Source organism: Neomonachus schauinslandi, chromosome 11 (assembly GCF_002201575.2).
Source record: "Neomonachus schauinslandi chromosome 11, ASM220157v2, whole genome shotgun sequence".
Classification (NCBI taxonomy): Eukaryota; Metazoa; Chordata; class Mammalia; order Carnivora; family Phocidae; genus Neomonachus; species Neomonachus schauinslandi.
In genome coordinates, this window is record NC_058413.1 from 11,365,229 (window position 1) to 11,383,563 (window position 18,335).

Here is an 18,335-nt window from a genome sequence, read left to right on the forward strand (position 1 = left end):
CTTGGGGATGCAGCAAGACACAAGACAGAACAGAAAGAATAAAGAGTTAGTCTGGCCTTTAGAGCCCCACATGGTTGATTTCATTAGTGTGTCCCTATGGGCACTGGCTTCGGAGGGCCTGGTGTACCCCAAGTTATTTCTAGTCCTCCAGAGGTCCAAAGTCCTTGACCTCTATTCCCTACATCACTGCCATCATTACCTACCTTTGATTTGGGGTTTTTTTTCATACATGACCATTTATTCTTTAAGACCTGGACTCTGTGTCCTAATTCTGCCTAACATGATGTCCAGCAGGAAGAGGTCCAAAAGGATGAGGATGAGCATTCCCAGAACATAGAAGTCCCAAAGCACTGATTGTGGTGAAGAAGTGAAGCACTCACCAATGGGAGAGTGCCTGAGAAAATCCTGGATCCTCGCCTCTCGGGAGACTCTACATTCCTTGAAGAGATGGGACTTGGTCTTAACAAGACTTGAGCTCAAGCATCCCTTCTGGGAAGCACCCCCCACTCTCTAGTGCCTTGTCCCCGGAGGCCAGTCAACGGGGTCTTCCCACGGTGGCTTCCACCACAAGGATGGTATCATCATTTTCTGCTTCTTGTGGGTCTCCCTCTCTGTGAACTTCGTAAGAACATCCAGGAATAGGTGGTAATCACCAGTATAGCCCAGTACCTTTCACAGGTGCTTGGGCCATGGTAGGTGGTCGGTAAATGTTTGCAGAATGAAAAGAGAGCTGGGACAGGAATTGCTTGGACTCAGCAGACCCAAAATTCGACTAGTGAGAAATCAGCAAGAACCGCCTTGTGAGACGGGCTGGGGGGTAGGCATCCTGGCAAGCCTGTCCTACTCTCTGGCGAAGCAGGCTGCTGACTAAGTCTACCAGGAAGAGCAGGGCAAGGGATGAGTCAAGTCTGTGACCCTGGCCTCTGGAGGTATGCCCCCTCAGTGTGGATGCGGCTCCCAGAAGGTCAAGTTGGGGAACTCACATGTCCTATGGCAGGTGATTATCTCGGATTATCTCATCCAACTTCCACAATGGCCCTATGGGGAAAGTACGATGACCCACTTTATGGGCACAACTGAGACTTCGGTCCTAGAAACCCCAGAGCCTCACGGTGCCTAGCACAGGCTCACAGACAACAAAGCATCCACACATCATCAGGGTGGGGTGAGGGCCTGAAATCTTTTTGTTTGCCCCCCAGCCCTCAAAGAGCTGTTCAAATTCCTACAACGTTGGACGTTCCCGCCAGCTTCCTGCCTCACCCCCAGGCTTGAGGCTTCACAACCTCTCTGGCCAGCCCAGTCCATCCTTGGGCAGCTCTGACTACTGACAAAGCTTTTGTACAGAGTCCTTAGTTCTACCCATCAACTTCAATCTTCTCCTTTTATCTACAAGGAGGAAAGCTAATCTCCTGCACATGACAGCCCTCCAACTATCTGGAGGCAGTTCTCACCTCGCCTCCCCCAAAGGTTTAGAAAGATACCACAGAGATTGCACAGGATTGCTCGGTGTGAAACTGGTTTCATGCAGGGTAACTAACATCCTTCATCGATGAAAGGAATCAGAGAGGGGGTTATCTTGTTGCAGTGAAGGCATCTCTCCCCTGCAGGGGGACAGGGATGGGGTGTGGACTAGAAACCAAAATCCATGCAAACTTGAACAACAGCCTTCACAGAAGACGTGAACATTTGCCAGGAGGGGCTTCTGAGATGAACCAAAATTCTCGTTTAACAAAAGAGGAACAGAGAAGCAGAGAGATAAGGATACGGAAACGAAGGAACACAGCTATTCGGTGGCCAGGCGACAATTAGAACCTTTGAACCTGCAGCCTGGTCCTCTTTGCACAGCTCTACCAGCCAAACCCCTGCTCCAAAACACCAGGGCAGCACCCCATAACTGCACAGCCTTCAGGCTGACTTTGACCTTCCCCAGGGGTGAAGCTCCATTTGACAGAGGGTAACAATGAGGCTCGGGGAAGCAAGGGGACTTGCTTGGCTTTCCTGGCAAGGAAACTCAGAACTCAAAGTTCTTTGCTTTTTGTTGACAGTGGGCTTGAAAGGGGCTGTGGGCTATCTTCCTCTGGAAATGAATTTCCTAACACAAGGAAGGGAGTCGCCGCTGCCCGCTGTTCAGTTCTGCGCTGTTTTAGGATTGCTGGGTGTGCTGGCCGATAGAGGAAGAGCTTCAAAACCTTTCCTTTCTGCCTCCCCAACCAGCACGCCTCAAGAAAAGAGTCGGGTGGAGAGCGCCAGGGGCCTCGGTTCCTCCCCGGGTTGTGCCCTGCCCAGCTCTGGGACACCCCTCCTACCCAAGCTGAGCTCTACTTGCCTCTTGTATAAAAATAGGGGCAATAAAATCTGCCCTGTCCGTGACCAGGATGCTAGGAGGCTCAGATGACAAAGAGCGAGCAAGCAGGAGGGAGGCAGGGAGGCTCCCTCCCACTCTCTGTGGCTGTGCCTTTTGCTTCTCCTGTTCCCCATCACCCTCGCCTCCTCTGCAGCCCTAGGACCCAGAGCACGCAGAGCAGGCCGGAGGGGCATGAAGGTCTCACCAGAGACAAGGGAAGAGTGCAACACCAGACCAGCAGTCCCTCACGCTTGCAGGAGGCCTGCATTTTTCCAAAGAGCTTCGACAGCTATCAGCATAATATTTACCATCTATTAATCCTACCTGTGCTCTGCAACTTACAAAGGGCTCTGCATGCTCTCTCACGCTCTCAGTCCTCACAACCACACACTTTATGGATGACAAAACTAGGCTCAGGGTAAGCAGCATAGCCAGGAGGCAAGCCCAGTTCTATCCATTCCTGTGCTCCCCAAACTTGAACGTGGTCTTGCATCACCTGGGGAGATTCGTGAGTGATCAGACTGATTTTGTAGGTCCAGGCAGGGGCCTAGGCTTCGCACGCCTAACAAGCTCCCAGGCAGAGGGACTGCTTTGTATCTATCAAAGGCTAGATTTAAAATTCCGTGATTAGGGGTAGACGAACCATGAGAGAGGATGGACTCTGAGAAACAAACTGAGGGTTCTAGAGGGGAGGGGGGTGAGAGGATGGGTTAGCCTGGTGATGGGTATTGAGGAGGGCACGTTCTGCATGGAGCACTGGGTGTTATGCACAAACAATGAATCGTGGAACACTACATCGAAAACTAATGGTGTAATGTATGGGGATTAACATAAGAATAAATAATAATAATAATAATGATAATAAAATGATAAAATTCCGTGAAGACAGAGCCTGTGTCACCCAATCCCCAGGGCTTAGCAGGGGGCCTGCCCCATAGAATGTGCTCAGTAATTATTTGTTGAATGAGTCAGTGACTCAAAAACCTACGCTTTCACAATTCTCCATATCAAGCCCCATTATGTCATTTGATATCATAACAAATCTCTAAGTTATGATCATCCTCACTCAACAGATAAGAAAACAGACGCTCAGAAGAGTAAGTAGCCTGAGGTTTTACAGCTTTTGTGCAGTAGGACGGGAGGCGGTCTACCTCCGGATCCTTTGCTCAGCTGTCCCGGGGATGACGGAGAAATTAATAATTATAGACCTCGGAATGGCGAGGAGCGGGGCCCATCCTGGCATGTGACCAGCTCACAGCTCAGGAGGTCACCCAGGAACTCTGAGCTGTTCCTGGCGGGGAGGGGCAGCCCGATTCGACACCGCCCCCCGCCCAGGGAGACAAGAAGGGAGGGTAGGAGGAGGCTGCCCCTGGGCATAGTGCCAGGCAGTAGCAGGCAGGTGGAGGTGACCCCTGACCTCAAAGAGAACCTCGCTGGGCTCAGGCAGCCCCCACCTGCGGACCCCAGCTCTGGAGTGACACTGTCCAGCTTGAGGGAGGGACCGGGGGGGGGGGGGGGCGGAGAGCTGCTGGCATCCACGGAAATCGCAGCCCAGGAATGAATCACCGGCACGTGACCCCGAAGAGGAGGGGAGGGAGGTGCGGAAGGGGCGCAGATGCGGCTGGAGCTCGGGGAGCTCAGGTCTCGCGCGGGGGCCCCCTCTAGCCCTGATGTGGGGAGCAAAGGGAAGGCCCTCTCCCGCGCAGCTGCAGCCCCCGGCCCGCCAGTTCCCGGGTGCGGCGGGACTCACGGCCTTCAGCTGCTCCAGCCGGTCCTTCATCCCGGTGCCCAGGCGCCCGGAGGCAGGTGAGCGCGTCCCAGGTGAGCGGCCGGAAGTGGTGGCCGGCCGGGCCGGGGCGAAGGAGCTGGAGGCAAAGGCGGAGGCGGGCGGCGGCCGCGGGCTAGGAGGAGCGTGCGAGGCCACTGGAGGCTCCGCCGCGCCGCCCCCTCCAGCCCCGCCGGCGCCGAGCGCTCCAAATCCGGCTCCCGGGTCGGCGCCGGCGCGCAGCGCAGATCCGCCCGGCTGGCCCGCCCCTCACCTGGGCCGCGCCCCGCGCTCCTCCTTAAAGGGCCCGAGCGGGTCTCCGCCCCCACGGCTCCCGCTACCCGCGCGGCTGGCCCCTCGGGGGGCGGGGAAGTCCTGCTGGAGAGCCCATCCTTTCCGCCCGACCGCCGCTCACCGGCTGCACCAGGCTGTGCCGGGCCCAGCCGCACACAGTCCCGCGAACCGAGAACTCCGGCGATGCGCTTTGCGCCTAGCAGGCGGGAGGGAGAGCCAGGCGTCCCGCCGGGAGGAAGGGCGCTCCGAGTGTCGGAGCTGGCCGTCCGGGGGCTTGCGGGTTGGCGCTGTGGACGCGTGTTCCTAGAGGAAATAACTGGGAGTATGACGGGACGGAACAGGTGGGGGCGAAGAATTTGGGTTTGACACCGTAGGCAATCGGGGCTCCTCCGAGAAATGGAAGCAGTCCAGTGTTGAAGTCAACAACACCTGCTGCTAAGAATGTGTACAACTTTGGGGAAGTCGCCGTTTCTCTACGGGACTCCGTTTCCGCGTCTGTAAGTCAGAGTAAATACCCACTTCGGTGTGCCGTGAGGCCCGGGCGACAGAGGAGGAATGACTGGCTCGTACCGCATAGCGCAGGGTGGTAAGATGGAGATGTGTGTTACTATCTATTCGGAAAGCTGAAGCGGTCCCGGTTCCTACGCGGTGTAGGTTCCCGGGTGGGATGTGTCTTCTGAAAGAGTGGGCGGGATCTTCGTGCTGACCCCTCCCTCTACACCCCACCCCACCCTCTCTTCCCTCTTCCCCATTCGTCTTCCCCCTTGGGAATCAATGATCTATCCCGCGGAGGGCGATGCTCAGCAAGTGGGTCTGGCAGTCCGAAGACTGAATTCTCAAGTCAGGAGAAGAATGTGCTAGATGTATTCAGGTTAAAAGGCTGTAAATATTTTCGTAATTCTAACAGAACTTTGCCCTCTTCAGCGATCGTAGTGCTTGCTCCATGCTGACTTCATCGCCTCCCATAAAGATACGGTCTGTAGGCGGTCGGATGGATGAACTCTGTGATTCTCAGCCCAGATGCTCCCTGTAGGCTACACTTCCACCCCCGGCCTTCCCTTAGGTGGGTTCCCGACTTTGGTAAAGGAAGGTTTCTGCGCCCCCTAGTGGTCATAAATGGAAAAGGTGAGTAAGTCAGAAACCGTATCCCACCTTTCTTTAAATTTTTGTTAGTGGGGATGGATGGCTAGGTCCCGCGCCTTAGGAAAAGAGAGTCTCCTGAGGGAAACAGATATGTGAACAGCTCTACATTAAAGTCTGGAAAGGGCCATAGGAGTCTGGAATAAGGATCAGGGTTAGCCATTCAGCTTCTGCCTGAACACATCCAGAGATGGAACATTCAAGGCCTCCTTGTTAATGATAATTGTTTTTAGGGGCGCCTGGGTGGCTCAGTCGTTAAGCGTCTGCCTTCGGCTCAGGTCATGATCCCAGGGTCCTGAGATCGAGCCCCACATCGGGCTCTCTGCTCAGCGAAGAGCCTGCTTCTCCCTCTCCCACTCCCCCTGTTTGTGTCCCCTCTCTCACTGTCTCTCTGTGTCAAAAAATAAATTAAAAATCTTTAAAAAAAAAAATAATAATTGTTTTTAAAAGGTAAAATCAGGGGCTCCTGAGTGGCTCATTCGGTCAAGCGTCTGCCTTCGGCTCAGGTCATGATCCCAGGGTCCTGAGAAATTAATGAGGGAACGATTAAGGTGTCAAAAAAAAAACTGTTTAGAGAAGGACCCAAAGAACACACATATACAGGCAATCAGGAAGGCTGAAATGAGTCTGTTAAACGCAAAACTGGTTTCTGGGGGTGGGAGGAGATCAATGGCACCTCCATCAGAAAGATTTCATTTGCATCTCTATGGACAAGAATTATTTGCATTACCAGCAGTTTTCTACAATTTACAGAATTGTAAAATAGTTACAAGACCATAGGAGGCACAGATCAATAATAAAAGCAAATAACCCAGAAAGGCCTAGCAGGCCATCTGACACCTGGTAATCTTTTTTATTTTTTTTTCCATCTTAATTGTTTCACAATTTTTCCAGACACCCTCAAGGAAGCATCTTTCCTGGTGGAAGAGTTCCAACCATTATTTGTTTGTTTGTTTGTTCACTGCTTTACAGAACAAAAATTTCCCTCCCTATAATTTCCACCACTATTTCTTGCTCCTTGCCTTTGTCCAAACATTTAAGAAATGTATCTGTCCTCTCCCTGAAGGGAGAGTTGCTATGGGCCTTAGAATGATTGCTGACACAGAGCTGGGAGGCCTGGGTTCTAGGCAGAGTTTCTGCCACACAATGGCTGTCACTTCACATCACACAACCTTCTTTCTCATTTGTGACATAGGGGGCTGGTCAAAACTAGTGGTTCCCAACCTCTTCAAGATCAAGAACGTCCTATTGTCTTTGTTTTCATTCATGGATCTCTTATTTCAAAAGATTTCTTATCCTTATCAAAATATATTTACAGGGTAATCAGAAATTTGGATTCCTCAAACTCAGATGCAGAGACCAGATTGGTGGTTGCTAGGGGTGGGGGTGCAAAATGGATGAAGGAGGTCAAAAGGTACAGCCTGCCAGTTATAAGTCCTGGGGATGTAACATACTGCATGGCAACCAGAGTTAACAAGAATGTATTGTGCATTTCAAAGTCGCCAAGACAGTAGATCTTAAAAGCTCTCGGGACCCCTGGGTGGCTCAGACGGTCAAATGTCTGCCTTCAGCTCAGGTCATGATCTCAGGGTCCTGGGATCAAGTCGGGCATCATTGGGCTCCTTGCTCAGCGGGGAGCCTGCTTGTCCCTCTGCCTGCCCATCCCCCTGCTCGTGCTCTCTCTCTGTCTCTCTGACAAATAAATAAATAAAATCTTAAAAAAAAAGTTCTCATCACAGGAAAAATAAATTGTAACTGTGAGGTCACAGATGTTAACTAAATTTATTTTGCACTACATATATATATCTCTCTCAAATCATTATGCTGTATACCTTAATACCATGTCATATGTTAATTATATCTCAATAAAACTAGGAAACCAAAAAGACATTTGATTTCCTACTGATGTTTCCATGAAGAAAAAATATAATAACCTCTTGGTTAGCCTATGGGGCCATAACAGAAATGACTATATGACTTCCCTTAAAACTTCTTAAATATTAGAAATACTGTAAAGAGCCCTCTTAAGTGCAGTTGGAATCCAGGAACCCAAGAGGGGACACATCGGCAGACGTCTATTATTATAGCATTCTATTTGAAGGTAGTTACAGACTTCAAGCCTTCCTTAAAACTCTCATTAGGCATGAACCCTATTTTATTCATTTTCTATTAGTATATTAATATTTACTCTTCCCTGCCACGCAGAGAAGTATGGATTCCACCTGCTAGTTGTGTATAAGGAACTGGAAAAAGTCAAGTTAACTGGAATATGGGACCTGGGCAAGGAGAGTCCAGGGGCTGGTGAAAAAGACTGATATTGAGCCCAAGTGGACGCTAGGGTCTCCAGGTCAGTGGACATGGACTTAAGGTTCCAGGCTCAGTAGGAGCCCCTTCTCTCTGATGTATTTTTATTTTTCTGCCCCACAGTGGAGCTTGGTTCCCCACCTACTCTGTCTTGGTGTAGCTGTTTCCCCATTAAACAAACATAGTCCAGATCAAGTGTGCATTTTGGCTATGTATAATTCAGCCAACACTTAATTTCACTTTTACAAACAAACCAAAAAGAGGATCCTAGCATTTGGGAGCTCCACTTCCTTCTCTCTCCTCATTCCGAGCCTACTTCTTTTCCCACTGGAGAAAAGGACTGAGCCTTACCCCATCTGGACCATCTGCCGAACAGGCGAGACCACTTTCTGGCTGGTGCACCTCAAGGTAATGGTGGTGAGTAGAGATAAGGGGAACTAGAGAATTTAAGGGGAAGGTCCTTTCTGTTCCCAAGAGCATCTCTTCCCCCACTGCAGGAGGGATGGAGAATAAACTTACTGACCTGTGGTTTTCTCCCCCTTACCCCTGTTGTTTGTATTGGTTATATAGAGCTGCATAGCAAATGGCCCTTGAACCTAGCAGCTGGAAACAGTAAACCTTTATTATCCTCTGGCTTCTGTGATGCGGGGATCCCCATGCAGCTGAGCTGGGTGCTTCTGTCTCACAATCTCTCACAGACTGCAGAGAAGGTGTTGCCTGGGGCCACAGTCTCATCTCATGGCTTAACTTGGGAGGGTCTGCTTCCAAGGTCACTCTGTGGTTGGCAGGATTGGGCTCCTCAAGGGCTATTGGCCGGAAGCTTCCCTTGGTTTCTTTGCCATGTAGTCCTCTCCATAGAGCAGCTCACAACATGGCAGCTGGTTTCCATCAGAGCAGGAAAACGAGAGAGAGAGAGAGATGGAAGCCAAGGTGTATTTGTAACCTAATCTCAGCTATGACATCACTTTTTCTCTATTCATTCACTAGAAGCTACTCACCAGCTGCAGCCAACACTCAAGGTGAAGGGAATACACAGGAGAATGAAGCCAGGAGCCATCTCTTATCTACCCAGTACATAGTTCAAATCCCAAATTAATGCCAGAGTTATGCTATTCACCTTCTAGAGCTCTCTTCTCCCCCATATCCGTCCTGGACAACTCTGATACATTCTCCAGGCCTGAGAGCAAATGTTTCACCCTCCAGGATTGACTTAAGTGTCCCCCAAATGTGCCCCTGTGACACCCTGGACTTCACCATAGCCCTACCACACTGCGAATGACCTGGTCTGCCTCACACACCTTCTGTAAACTCCGTGAGGGCAGCAGTCTTGTCTCTTCTCTTCTATCGACATGGACCCAGACCCAGGCATAGGGCCAAAAAGGGACTAGGCACTCAGTTAATGTTTACGAAATTTAATAAATGAATCTTCCCATAATATGGCTCCATTATGTCTTTCTTCTGATTGAGACTCCTCAGTGGCCTCTCATTACAAAGAGGAGGGAGTCTAGAGTGGCATTCAGGCCCTTTCCCCTTCTGGCCCCGGCCCCGTGCACTGTCACTCGGTGCCACACACAACGCCATCGTCAGCCTCACCAAACGCCCACCTCTTCTCTGAGCCAGATGTGCCCGGGATTTCCCACCTACCTCTGCCTGGTAGGCCCTTTTTCCATTTCATGTCTGGCAGACCCCTGCTGCTCGTTCAGGACGGAACCCTCTGGTTCACTCAGGCGGCCCCTTGGCCCCGCTGCCTGCCTGCCCCTAAGAGAACTTGTTCAGACCTCTTTTTAAAGCCCACCCCGTGTTGTCTTGTACCTAGCTGCTTACCCGTCTGTCTCCCTGACTAGCCCATGAGCCGCTTAAGAGCAACAAACCAGGATTATTCACCTTCCAGGGCTACTACGAAGTAAGTGGAACGCAAGTATTTGGAGATTAACCAAGGAATGGTTGGCCTCTAACACACACACACATGCACGCGCACGTGCACGCACGCACACGCATGCGCACGCACCCACATGTGCGCACGCGCCCACGCGCACGCACATTCTCTCTCTCTCTCTCTCTCTCTCTCTCTCTCTCTCTCTCTCTCTCTCTCTCTCTCTCTCTCTCAAAACTAAATGCGATTACAACTCCATGTGTTTTGGAGAATGAGCTCTGTATCATTGAATTGAGTTTAAAATAACATGTTTTATTTACAAACATCTTTTTTTTTTTTTTTTTAAGTAGGACCCCAATATGGGGCTTGAACTCATGACCCTAGAAATAAACCCAGGTATCTGTGGTCAACCGATTTTTTTTTTTTTTCGCAGTGGTCTCCGAGCCCAGCATGGACCCCATTGCAGAACTTGAACTCATAACCCTGAGCGGCAGGCACCCCTTACAAAGAGGTCTTGTATCACGTTATTCAGATGTTTTTCTAGCACGAACCTCCATATGCCATATACCTATGCCTTTGATTTGACAATATAAATAATTTGAACCTTATACATTTCTTGTTATGTTTATATAAACTCCTCAATCCCTAGAGCCTAAAAGCACCAAGTGTTCCCCTGAAGAGCCTAGAAAAGAAGCTTCACCCAGAGGAGCTTGTGGTTACTTTGAGCTGCAGAAGACATGTTTGTTTCTTACAACACCTTTGAAACATCTGTCAAGAGGAACAGGTAAACACAGCGTAGCCTAGGGGAAAGGCAAGTGAATAACTATGGCTTTAAAATGTCTATAACTAGGGTGCCTGGGTAGCTCAGTTGGTTAAGCGACTGCCTTCGGCTCAGGTCATGATCCTGGAGTCCCAGGATGGAGTCCCACATTGGGCTCCCTGCTCCGCAGGGAGTCTGCTTCTCCCTCTGCCCCTCCCCCCTCTCATGTGCTCTCTCATTCTCTCTCTCAAGTAAATAAATAAAATCTTTTAAAAAATAAAATAAAATGTTTATAACTAGAAAAATAAGCCATCTCATATATTTCTCCAATTGGATATAATTTTTTTAAGCAGGCTCCACGCCCAATGTGGGGTTTGAACTCACAACCTTGAGATCAAGAGTTGCATGCTCTACCAACTGCATCAACATAGGCACCCCTCCATTTGGATATTGAACTAACCATGCTGAATCTTTCATTGTACTTTTACAGTTTTTCTGTGCCCTCCCCCAAGATGTCACAATAACTTGAGGAAATAGAGTAGATATTATTGCCCCCATTTTATTATGAAATTAAGTACAGAAGAATGAAGGGATCTCCCCAGGCTCCCATAATACAGGGATAACTTGCTGGGAGAGGAGCAGTTTTGTTCCCTGGGCTTTGAAACCACACCATGCACATCAAATCCCACATTCTGCCTGTCCCGGCTGTGTGACCTTGAACACGTTTACTGAAATTCCCTGTGTCAGTTTCCTTATCTGTAAGCAGAGAAAACAATAGGGTCGTCTCATGGGTTTTTGTGACGATAAATGGGCAATCATTAATTCCCTAATGCAATCACTTGAGAAGAAGCCTACTAACCCATGATAACTACACTTGTTTTTCTCAAGGAGCGTGGAGAATTGAAAAATGCCTGGACTATTTCAGTCACTAGTGAAACCACCCTCTTGGTAGTCAGTCAGCCTCAGCAGGTTCAACAGGGTGAGGAAGAGAAGAGTTCAGTGGTGACAGAATTCAGAAAACATCAGAGAAATGGATCCCTCATCCTAGAGTCTGACTGCACATTTGCAAGTTACAAGCACCAAGTGAACCTGTAGGAGACCACTGGTTGGGGTTTGATCAGCACAGTACTCTTCACACTTGTTTGACCATAGAAAGTTTATTTCTCCCAAACACCAATTATTCAACAAGACTCGTGTCCAGAAAATAACACTGATGTAGGAGAATAGTGCAGTAGGACACGGGAAGGGCAGCAAGTGTCCATAAGTGAACCAAAGAAGATCCTTTCTGGTTCTTGTCTGTCTTTTCTCTTTTTTTAAGATTTTATTTATTCATTTGACAGAGAGAGAGAGAGCACAAGCAGGGGGAGCGGCAGGCAGAGGGAGAAGCAGGCTCCCCACGGAGCAAGGAGCCCGATGCGGGACTCGATCGCGGGACTCCAGGATCAAGACTGGAGCTGAAGGCAGACGCTTAACCGAATGAGCCACCCAGGTGCCCCAGGTTCTTGTCTTTCAAAGGAAGATGGGAACATTTCAGTTCCATGTAATATGAATCCTGGTCATTGTTTCTAGCTTCTAAGCCTGTGATACATTTTCAGAAAAAAAAAAAAAAGAAAAGAAAAAAAATGTAGCAGACATTTTATACTTTTCCAGATAAGGAAACAGAGGCACAAAGAGCTCATTCTTCTGCCCTTACAATTCCCCCCTTCAGAAATGCCCTTCCTGGGCGCCTGGGTGGCTCAGTTAGTTAAGGGTCATGAGACTGAGCCCCTCGTCAGGCTCAGCTGAGTCTGCTTGTCCCTGCCCCCCTCACCCCCCTCCCACACGAGCAGGCACACTCTCTTTCTCTCTCAATAAATAAAATCATTTAAAAAGAAAGAAGAAGGAAGAAAGAAATGCCCTTCCTGCTCCTCTTTGCACACAGAGAGAGACCTGGACACCTGCATGGTGTTGCTCAAATGCCACCTCCCCCATCACACTTGCCTTCATTCCTTTATCTGTCCCTCCTCCAGAAGCTCATAGCATTGTATCGCTTGCCCTTGGGCTATCATGGTTTGTGTTCTTAAACACTACTAGACTTAACCTCCTTCAAGGCAGGAGTTGCCTCTTATTTACCTTTCCACTTCTTGCTCCACCTACCGCGGGTGGGTACATAGTACATAGCAGAGTTCCATAAATAGTTGTTTACTATCTTCTTAAATATTGTTGAATGAATAAATCACTCATAATTTTTTATTTTTATTTTTTTAAAGTAGGCTCCACACCCAACATGGGGCTTGAACTCACAGCCCTGAGATTAAGAGGCGCACACTCCACCAACTGAGCCAGTCAAGCACCCCAATAAATCCCTCACTAATCAATGGGCAGAGGAGTAAATGAGCTTCCCCCACCCTACAAAAAGACAGTAAACTATCTATGTTCTGATGTTCTGATGCCATTACCCTGAGACAGGGATCGTCCTGAAACAATTACCCTCCTGCTCACAGCCACATTAGAGTCCTTTCCCCTCGTTTTGTCCAGCCAGTGTTTATCTTCACAGAACTAGCTTTTCCTCAACCTGAATCCAGATCTGAACCAACATTACCCCTCTCCTACCCAGAGAGGCTCAATTTTAAAAGGCAATCTTTCCATAGTATGTACACTTCGTGTCTTCGTCCATCCGGGCTGCCATTACAAAGTACCATAGACTGGGTGGCTTTGTAAACAACAGACATTTACTTCTCACAGTTCTGGAGGCTGGAAGTCTGAGGTCAGGGTTGGGTGAGGAACCTCTTCCAGGTCACAGACTTCTTGTATCCTCACATGGCGGAAGGGGCCAGGGAGCTCTGTGGGGTCTCTTTTATGAATGCACTAATCCCGTTCCTGAGGGCTCCATCCTCAAGACCTAATTACCTCCCAAAGGCCCCACCTCCTGATACCATCCCATTGGGGATTAGGATTTCAACAGATGAACCTGAGGTAGGAGGACACAAATAATCAGACCATAGCAGCTAGAGACAGAGAGAAATGTGAAACATGTGAGTGTGTGTGTGTGTGTGTGTGTGTGTGTGTGTGTGTGTATCTGAGACAGAAAGGACACAATGGGGAGGAGACCCAACAGGCACGGGGAGAGTGAGTTAGACGCAGACTAACAACTAATACAGAGTCAGAGATTGAGATGCAGACAGATTAGCTCTGGGTATAAAGGTAAGAAAAAAGAACCACAACTTTTAAACTCCAGCGCTTTTCCCATCACCTTTCCCAGGAAGAAGAATTTAGGATGAAAGAGAATTCGAAAAGGTATAAGCTCAGCATTTGCACCACGGCAATCAGCAGAGAGTGGTTGCAATGGTCCTGGTTTGATGTGCATCTTGTTCTTGGCTCTGGCCCTGAGTACATGTGTCAACATGTGACCCCACTAAGAACCTGAGAACCGGACACAGACTTTACATGTAATGATGAGGATAAGCAATGACCACATTCACTGCCATATTGCCCTTTAAAAATCACGAAGTATTTTCACTTTGGGTCCTCAAAACTGCCCCAGATTTAAGTCTAGTGGGCATTTTCATCCCCATTTTAGAGATGAAGAATCCGAGGCTGAGAAAAGAAAAATGACTCAGAAATAATATAACCAGGAAGAAGTAACAGTATAAATCCAATGACCTCTTAGCTCCCACCTCCTCATCTCCCAGAAAGCATACTCATTTGTTTCTTCCCAGCAATGTTGGAGAGGGACATCCAGAGTGTTTACTGTGTTTAGGACAACAGGAATCTGATCATTGTTCTCTTCAAAGCATCCTTAAGCTCTCTGTTTCTCATGCTGTAGATCAAGGGGTTCAGCACAGGGGTGATGAATGTATAAACCACAGACACTACCTGGCCCCTCTCTGGAGAGTAGCTGGAGCTGGGGCACAGGTAGATGAGGCCCCCACGTCCGTACTGGAGCAGGACCACAGTCAGATGGGAGGAGCAGGTGGAGAAGGCCTTGTGCCTCCCCTCTGCCGAGCGGATCTTCAGGATGGCAGCCACGATGAAGACATAGGAGAGAGTGATAAGCAGGAAGGGGATGGTGAGGACGATGATGCTGACCACAAACAGCGTGGCCTCATGGACCCAGGTATCTGCACAGGCCAGTCTCATGACAGGGAGGACATCGCAATAGAACAGGCTGATTTCTTTACTGCTGCAGAAGGGGAGTTGGAAGATAAGTACAGTCAGCTGCATGGCCAAGATGAACCCCAGCACGAGAGACCCCAGGGCCAGCTGGACACACAACCGCCAGCTCATCATGAGAGTGTAACGCAAAGGGTGACAGATGGCCACAAACCTGTCATAGGCCATGACAGCTAGTAGAATGCAGTCAGCGCTGCCTAGGAAGGTGAAGAAGAACATCTGGGTACCACAGCCAGGCAAGGAGATGAAGTCTCTCTCCGTGGACAGGACGCTGGCCAGAGTCAGCGGGGCAATGGTGGAAGAGTAGCAGATCTCCAGAACTGCCAGGTTGGCCAGGAAAAAGTACATGGGGGTGTGCAGAGAATGGTTAATCCAGATGATGAGAGAAACGGAGACATTGCCACTGATGCTGACCAGGTACATGATCAGGAAGGCCACGAAAATCAGCATCTGCACCTCAGGGAGTTTGGAGAAGGGGCGGAAATGGAAGTGAATTATCCCAGTTTGATTTGCACTCTCCATGCATTCAGTGCATTGAGCCTGTTGATGGCACCGTCCTGCCCCCTGAGGACAGATTAATGTCAGGACATAGAGCTCCTGCTGGGTGACCCATTCAACTCTTGGCCTCTCCCTTTCCCGAGCTCCCCAACCCTAACCATTTTTACCTCCAGGCTAAACTCCACAACTGGGGCACCTGGGTGGTGCACACAGTCGGTTAAGCATCTGACTCTTGGTTTCAGCTCAGGTCATGATCTCATGGTGTTGAGATGGGGCCCACATCAGACTCCATGATCAGCACAGAGTCTGTTTGAGATTCTGTCTCCCTCTCCCTCTGCCCCTTCCACTCGTGCTCTCTCTCTCTTTCTCAGATAAATCTTTTAAATAAATTAATAAATAAATAAATAAATTCTGCAACTCGCTTCTAAATAAGACTTTTTGTTGTAATCACCCAGAAGTAGTTCACCACAGGGTGAAATCTTTTAAAATTGTGGTAGAATGTACATTGCATAATATTTATAAGTTTAGCCCTGTGTAAGCATACAATTCAAGGGCATCAAATACATCCACAATGTTGTGTAACTATCACCTCTATGCATGACCAAAACTTTTTTATCAGCCCCAACAAAAACTGTGTACCCACTAAACAATAACTCACTGTATGGCCTCCTTCCAGCCTATAGTTAACTCTATCCTAATTTCTGTCTCTCTGAGTTTGCCTATTCTAGGTACCTTCACACAAGTGGAATCATACAATATTTGTCCTTGTGTGTCTGGTTTATTTCACTAAGCATAAGGTTTTCAAGGTCCATCCATGTGGTAGCATATTTCAAATTTCTTTTACGTTTTATGGCTGAATAGTATTCCATTGTGTGTACATATCACATTTTGTTTATCCATTCATCTGTTCATGGACACTTGGTTTGTTTCCACCTTTTGTCTCTTGTGAATAATGCTATCATGAACGTAGGTGTGTAAGTATCTGTTTGCATCAGCACTGAAATCTTAAGTCACAGAATACCATACCCAGACTACAAATCTCTCTACTCCCTAATCCCTTGCCTGGTTCTCAAGAGCACAGCCTCTGGGATTGGACCATTTAGTTTCTAATCTCTGATCTGCCACTGACCAAGAGTATGACCTAGAGCAACTCATTGAAGCTTTCTGCTTCAATTTCTCTATCTATAAAAATAACAATAGAATAAAACTCTTAAGATTATTGTGAGAAGTAAATATGTCTAGCCCATAGTAAACTCTCCATGACTGTTAGCAATAATCATTAATATTTCTCTTCTTCCACCTCTTCAAGACCACCTTGATGCTTCCAGTTCCCCCAAATAAGCCTCCTTTGGGCTTTACTCCTTTCCCCCACCCAACCAAGATCTATGGTTCATCTCTTCCATTAGTTTTTTGCCAATATTGCCACTATCCTTGGCTCCTTGACCTTTTGTCAAACCTGTTACCTTCTGTAATATCCAACATACCTATTCCAGGATGAACAGGACTAAAGATTACAAAGTCCTGCCAAATGGAGCCACAACAAAGGGGCATTACCAACCCCAGCACTGTCCCCAGTCCTCTAAAGAGCTCCTCCTTCTGGTCCCCACCAAAAGTAGTGCACATTTCCCTGGTCTCTTCAAGTCTTCCCTCTGCTACCTCCTTCTTCACTAACAGTAGATGACCAAGCCTTCAACTTCACAGAAAGAAATAACAAAAGCTACTTGAAGGCAGCTCATCATCATCCTCACTAGCACTGGACCTATAACATAGGACCTACAACATACCCATAACACATTCCCTCAATCTTACATCACCCTCTAATGCCTCCCTATCTCTTTCCCATTACTTCTTCCCTACTCCATCTTTAACACAGGCAATCCAGTTTCCATCTTACTCCTTGAAACCACTCTAATGAAGGTCACCAATGACTTCCAAATCATTGAATCCAACAGCTATTTTGACTTGATCTGCTTTGCATTTGAAGCTGCCAGATACTTTCTACTCCTTGAAATTCCTTACCCGTAGCCTCTGTAATGCTATTCTACCCAGACTTTCTTCCTACCTCTCTGGACACTTTCCCATCTTTTTTCACTTTTCCATTTCTGTCACTTTCAGAGACTGCTCTTCCCTTAGTAATTTGCAAAAGGAAGATTTTGTTGGTTATTCTAGGTCAGCTCCCCAGACCCACTCTCCACCCTGCTCTGCCCCATGGGAGGCTAGTCACAAGGACTGCATTAGGCAGTCTCCTTCACCCTGTGGTTTTCTGGTTGAATTTGGCCAATGAGAGGTACTGGCAGGAGAATGAAGAGTAGCATAAAAAGCACTAGGGTATTTACCCTCCCCCCAACACACACACACACACACACACACACACACACCCCATACCACATCTCTTGCAGAAACAAAAACTGACACTTCGCCTTTCTTCCAATGATTAAGCAATTCATGATACCACAGTATGAAGGGGGAGGGGACCACATTGCACCCTGGGTTAAACCAAAACAAGATCACCCTGACTGGTTTATGGATGCCCAAAAGAATGTGTTTTTATTATTTTTGCTATGCTGATGTCTAAAGATGTGTCATGACCTTTGAAAATATGATAATCATGTAAGAATGTTATTTTCCACCATAAAGAGAATAATACAACCTTAGTATTCTTGCTGATTTGCAGTTTTATCCTTTGAATATTTGTTGGGTTTTTGTGTCTGACAAGCCAGTCTTTTTAAAGTCGGATGCCCTGCGGGCTTTGCAAGTAAAGTGTTTTCCCTTCCTAAATGCATCTGCCCCTACTGGGTCATCTGTTTGGCACAGCCTTATGTAGGGTGGGAGGGCTAGAAGATGGCTGGAATCATGGTGGGGTAAAGTTCATCAGTTTCTGAGAGTATTGTTCCTTGAAAATTTTAATTCCTTTTCTGGGAGCAACATTAGGAGCACACACCTGGCTGCCTCTCTCTCTATGCAGAGTAAGTGAGAATCCTCTACCCCAAATATTTGATCTCCGTGAATTAAACACTAAGGGGGCAAACAGTTATGGGAAAAGGACTATTGTCTATAACCAGGGACCTGACCATTCCTGAACGATGTGTTTGCTTCTGTGTTTACTTGTGTATTTCTGTCCCCTCCATGGACTCTAAGCTCCATGAGGGCAGGGGCGATTGGGTCCCATTCTTCACTAATGCCCAGGACACTAGCACAGTGCCAG

At 48.1% G+C, this 18,335-nt stretch overlaps 2 protein-coding genes across 2 annotated transcripts in view; both read right to left on the minus strand.

Moving 5' to 3' along the window:
* LOC110576161 overlaps positions 1 to 4,373 on the minus strand; it is a gene marked incomplete at its 5' end in the record, with an annotated part of 34,787 nt that extends 30,414 nt beyond the window's left edge. Inside the window, one exon of the mRNA XM_044919564.1 lies at positions 4,095 to 4,373. Coding sequence (XP_044775499.1) covers positions 4,095 to 4,373 — 279 coding nt within the window. The remainder of the gene's footprint in view (positions 1 to 4,094) is intronic.
* A 9,842-nt stretch (positions 4,374 to 14,215) lies between these two features.
* On the minus strand, positions 14,216 to 15,154 carry LOC110576160 (olfactory receptor 10V1-like). The gene has a single exon (XM_021685234.2). It carries the CDS (start codon positions 15,152 to 15,154, stop codon positions 14,216 to 14,218), a length of 939 nt encoding a protein of 312 aa, XP_021540909.2.
* Positions 15,155 to 18,335: the final 3,181 nt, after the last annotated feature.

Excerpts from the sequence above, each read along its gene's own strand:
- LOC110576160 (XM_021685234.2), bottom strand. The coding sequence starts at position 15,154 with ATGGAGAGTGCAAATCAAACTGGGATAATTCACTTCCATTTCCGCCCC.